Source organism: Rhipicephalus microplus, chromosome 8 (genome assembly GCF_043290135.1).
Source record: "Rhipicephalus microplus isolate Deutch F79 chromosome 8, USDA_Rmic, whole genome shotgun sequence".
NCBI classification, from domain to species: Eukaryota; Metazoa; Arthropoda; class Arachnida; order Ixodida; family Ixodidae; genus Rhipicephalus; species Rhipicephalus microplus.
In genome coordinates, this window is record NC_134707.1 from 36,389,817 (window position 1) to 36,395,180 (window position 5,364).

Consider the following 5,364-nt stretch of genomic DNA (forward strand, 5'->3'; position numbering starts at 1 on the left):
TTGTATTTCTAGACACTGTAGTTCTGTCTACACCCGGAGTTTATAATTACTCTAGGAGTTTATATTATTTATAATTAGTTTATATAATTATATTTAGTGTATAATTACTCCAGGAGCCTATGATTTAATTTCAAGTTTACTTTAAACGTCCTGCTACCCGGTTTCCGGCCCATTTATCTTTGTGAGCAAGTGCCATCAGGCAGATAATAGAATCTTCATTGTCACCTTCATCAGAAAGCCATGCCGCAAAAGTAGGACAAAGAAGAAGAGGAAGACAGCTGGCTCGGTATACGCTACGGTGGGTTGCGCCAGGACATCAAGGAAAAACCAACCAACCCACCTTCAAACGAAGCCAGCGGTCATGGATGAAGAACTGTCTGAACTAGAAAGCGGCGCTGTATTGAGAGACCATATCCTCGATATGATGAACGTTTGCCACCGAGACCTGGTGGGCCAGTCGGCTCTCGGAGGGGAGCTGCGGCAGGTCACCGCAAGCAGTGGTGCCGAGTGGTCGCCAGACACCACTCTAGTGCCGGCACCATCCGATGGCAGCGTAAGTCTGGGGCAAATCCTCTACGGCAATGCCACCGCCAATGACCTGCTACGACTGGCCCAGAAACAAGGTGAGCGCCATTTCTTCCTGGTTAAGGAATGTTTTCAGCATTTAGACATATATATTGTCACGATTATTAGCCGTAAGCAGGACAGAGGAGGAAGAAGTAGTGGGTGTTCCTGGAGTTTTTCGGAGACAACGACGTTGCGGTGTCGGAATTGAAGTGCCGGGCCGAGGAGAAGACCCGAGCATCAGTTGTAGAGGTCCAACACTTCCGCCAGTGTCGCAACGTGAGAAGGACAGGACGCAAGGCTTTGTTTCGACGAGAACAGCAAGGCACTATTCGCACACAAGCACCAAAACCCAAGAGCAGACGCGCAACGTCGTCGTCTTCGGAAATCGCCGGAAAGTGCCACTGATTCTTCCTCCTCTGTGGTGCTTACGGCTAATAATCGTGAAAAAGCAGAGCAAAGTGTCCAAAGCATGTTCCGACTGCTAGAGGCTGCAGATAAAGATGGTGTTGACAGGAACATTTTCTGACGATGACTGCCATTTTCCGGGAGTTTTTTACCGCCAAGAAAATGGTAGAAAACATGTGTGTGACGCTGTGTTGAGGAATTACTTGGCAAAAACGTCATGTGCAGTACCGGAATGGTGACATTAGCAAAATAATGTGCCCTCCGATACATTGCACAAGTGCGCCTCCTCTTCGTCGCACCAGTTCTGCTCAAAAGCCATGTCCACCTACTAGAGTGTGACATAGAGACAAGTACAAAACAACGCCGATGCTCCTTTTGTATTTAACTGCCTCTCAGAGACAACAGTCGGCAAATGCATTATTTTAGAAAGCGATATTCACAATTTTCTACTGGAGAAATCACTGTCAGCATGACTTGTGCCTCTCACGTAGGCAGACGCAGACAAACAACTTTCCTATTAAAATACTGTGTTCCTAAATATCCTCATTAGCACAAGGAATTCATGCCAGGTTGAATGCTTTGTTCTATTGCTTTGCTACATGTGCTATTGTTGCCTTATGCTATCGTTTGAATACTGTGCCACTTTTTATTGCATCATTGGACCCTATTCTAGCCTTTGGCTATGAGTCCAAACAGTTTTTTACTATCATTTTGTAATTGAAAATAAAGTGAAATGAAATGAAAAATAAAACAAAATAAATTTACCAAGTTTTGAACAAATGACGACAAAAACAAGATTGACCGCTCTCCTGCGGTTTTTTTTTTATGTTCACGTAGCTCACGTTAGGTCGTATCATATGAGATGATGTCCCGATCAGCCAAATGAACGTACTTTCAATCTTCTTAACCGAAATATCAAGAACTGTTGCTAGTTTCTTGAAATTAGCGTTAGACGTAATGTTACACAGCTGCGCGTTTGTTGAGTCAAGCATGCGATCATGGGTCTCATCACCATCAGCGCACGAAATATAGGGTCTCTTTTTATAATCGCGAACACCCTAAATGCCCCACCAAACACGATGTGACCATCGTTGTATTCATCAACACGAGAAACGCAAAAAAAACCAACATTGCCATGCATTCACATCACCCTGTTACTTCATCATGTCCAAGGTAGTGGAAATCTGCAACGACACTATGACGTCACACGACGTTGTGATCACGAAACTTCATGGCTTGGTTAAACGTGAGCTGATCTCAGATGCACTGCAAAACCACAAAACCACGTGAGTTGAAAAAAAGCTAACATTGCCTGCAATCCCGGACGCTATGTGAAATCAAATTCAGTGCAGAAAGCTTTAAAGTTGGTAGGAATGAATAAGTTCGACTGAGAAGAAAACAGAAGAATATGATCGATTTTTCTTAATTATTTTCGGCATATAGTTCCCTGAAATGAACTAGAGGGGGCTTTAGCACAGTGATTGTTAAGCTACCTCGGGAATTATGGGTAGTACACAAAATTGGCTAGTCTTCATTCTTGCGGGCCTCTAACATGCTTGTGGCTTCGTTGATTGCTGTGTTTTGGTTTTGTGTTGAAGAACAGGAGAGACGGTTGTGAACTTTGTGACCCGATTTGAATTCGTCAGCCTAAAACATTAAGACGGTGAAAGGTCACTGCTGTAGATTTGCTGATAGTCGTCTCGTGACAAAGCAGCTTCAAGCCACGCTAAGCCAAACACACCAGAAACTACGAATATTAGAGAAAGTTTTGAACTACCTATGATTACCATGCTGGCTGATGCACCGTGTGTTGCAGCTCCCGTAGACACTAGCGCCAGAGTTTCCTGTGGTGTGTTTGTGAAAAACGCTATGGTCTTCGGCAAACTCTTAAGGAATCTCGTGACTTCACTTTCGCAGGTGACGGCGCGGCCACGCAGAGCAAGTCCGACGAGTCGATGGACACCGACAGGTGGCGCTCCTTCGTGAAAATGGCGGCCCGCCCTCTGTTACTCGCCACGATTGTGCTGGTTGTCGCCATCGTGATTGCGTTCGCGTACGCCATCATTACTGGCGCGCGCGTCGATCGAAGCCGCACGAAGGAGAGTCTGGCGCGCGCACTGAACGACACGTATGCCAGCGTGGGCTGAATCGTGGCTACCAATGCGTAGGAGGAGTTTTGTTTGTAGAACTTTATTCCTTGTTTCCTATCATAGTAATCTTTGACTTCCCATTTTTGTGCTCGAATAAATGACTACGCTTCTCTAGCAGGATGAACAATCATTCGATTCCGAAAATTATCCTGTGTATGTGCCACACCGGCGTGCGTGCGTCATCCCAGCTGCAGTTTTAGTGAAATAGGTTGGGTTTTAAAGTAGTGTGATCCACGCCGCTATCCTGAAAGAATAATAGTAATATCTGAGGTGGAACGTCCCAAAACCAGGATGCGATTGGAACAGGCTTTATATCGGTTGTCTCCGGAGATTTCTTCAATCTGGTGTTCTTTAACGTGCACCTAAATAGAAGTACACGGGCTTCAAGCATTCTCGTCCCCATCGGAAATGCAGCCGCTGCAGCCGGGATTCGATCCTGCGACCTTCGGTTAAGCAGTTGGGTGCCATAACCACTAGAACACCGCGCGGGGCATCCTGAACGGAATCCTTACCGAAATACTGCTGGTCACGCATGTGATTTTAATGAGGATATATGTGTAATGGAATATTGAAACAAGGCCGAGCGAAACCTATTAAGTTTTAAAAATGTCGAAGACGTTTCGGCTTCCGCGCAAGAAGCCTTTTTCACGGTGGCTCGACTTGGCGAACTCTGCCGTTTTTAGTACGAGATCAATGCACACCCGCCGTGGGAGCATGTCGTCATTCCTATTTAGCTTTTTTTTTCTCAAGGTCTATATGGGAAACGACTCCAGAACTGATGGAAGGAACTATTTCTCTAGTGGCACTACCACGGTGGTCTAGTGGCTAAGGCACGTAGCCGTATAACCGCAGGTCGCGGGATCAAATATCGGCTGCATTTTCGATGGAGGCGAGAATGCATTAGGCTCGTGTGCTCAGATTTTGGTGCACATTAAAGAGCACCAAGTGGCTGAAATTTCCTAAGGTCTCTACCACGGCGTCGTTCATAATCATATGGTCGTTTTGGGGCGTAATAACCCACATATAGGACGCAATACTCCACAATCAACCATTTTTAGCTATTATGCTTGTGTTGACTCTCTAAACCTTATGTTTAGTAGTAAAGATGTGTTGCGCAAGTGTATTGAAGACAGCGTTCTTTGTGACGTCATTCATGTGATCTTTAAGAGCCCTAAAAGAAAAATTTCCGGCCTCGGCGATATAAACAGTCTACAAACGTAATCCTCCAAACAACGCCTGGAAACTTTTCTCCTTCGTGAGCTTCTCTTTCAAGTGCTCCAGTTTTGCTCCATTTCACGGGAGTGAACAGGCACCGCGTGTTCGTCACAAATCCACAGAATTCGTTCTAACGCTTCGCCAACAGCTGGCGCCACAGAGGACGTCTCCATCGACTTGGGGCTTGAATCTTGCGCCGTGAGGCGTCGTGGCGAGTGCGAAGTTATGCAAAGCCAACAAAACAAACAAGGTACCCACGTTGGGAAAGTTCATGGCGCACTGTGAATGCATCAGTGGCACTGTGTGTATGTAACTATTGCCGCATTCGACCTGCAGAGGAGAGCTCGCACAGCCAGAGAGGAAGACGAAGCTCTTGCCCAGTCCTCTTTCCGAGCGCCTTTCATTTTTAATTAAAGTGAGCTCTTCTATATCGAACTCCTGCTGTTTCTGCGTCGTGACACTGGTGGAGGAGCTGGGTACATATCCAGGACACCTTCCAACAGCCCGGGATCTAGTCCACAAAGACTTCCGCTCGTCGAAACACCCGTTCACCGCGCCAGCCGCCGCCTGTTAGGCCTGAGCCCAGAGTTCGGTCCTTGGACGGAAAACATGACCGCGCCGGGAAGCAGTTGCCCCACCATGACGAGCCCAAGCACGACACAGGTGACTGTTTTCACCCGTAAAACTCCTGTGGACTTTCATGGCAACACATATGAGGACGCAGATGACTGGCTTGAGGAGTTCGAGCGCACAGCCAACGTTAACGGGTGGAACGCCGCACAGAAGTTGGGGTACGTGTATTTCCCTCTTCAAGACGGGGCTCGCACGTGGTTCACGAATCGCGTGTGGTCAACGTGGGACGAGTTCCGGCGGAAGTTCCTGGACACCTTCGCAAACACCGAAAGGCGGGAGCAGGCACAACGACTCCTTGAATCACGGATACAAAAGCCCAACGAGTCTGTTGCAATGTTTGTTGAGGACATGGCTCGTCTCTTTCATCGAGCCGATCCCGATGTGTCCGAGAACA

General features: G+C 47.1%; 1 protein-coding gene across 1 annotated transcript; it reads left to right on the plus strand.

Moving 5' to 3' along the window:
- Positions 1–261: 261 nt before the first annotated feature.
- Positions 262–3,137, plus strand: LOC142768465 (uncharacterized). Its single transcript, XM_075870444.1, has 2 exons — positions 262–623; positions 2,890–3,137. Exons 1-2 carry the CDS (start codon positions 362–364, stop codon positions 3,117–3,119), a joined length of 492 nt encoding a protein of 163 aa, XP_075726559.1. The 5' UTR covers positions 262–361; the 3' UTR covers positions 3,120–3,137.
- Positions 3,138–5,364: the final 2,227 nt, after the last annotated feature.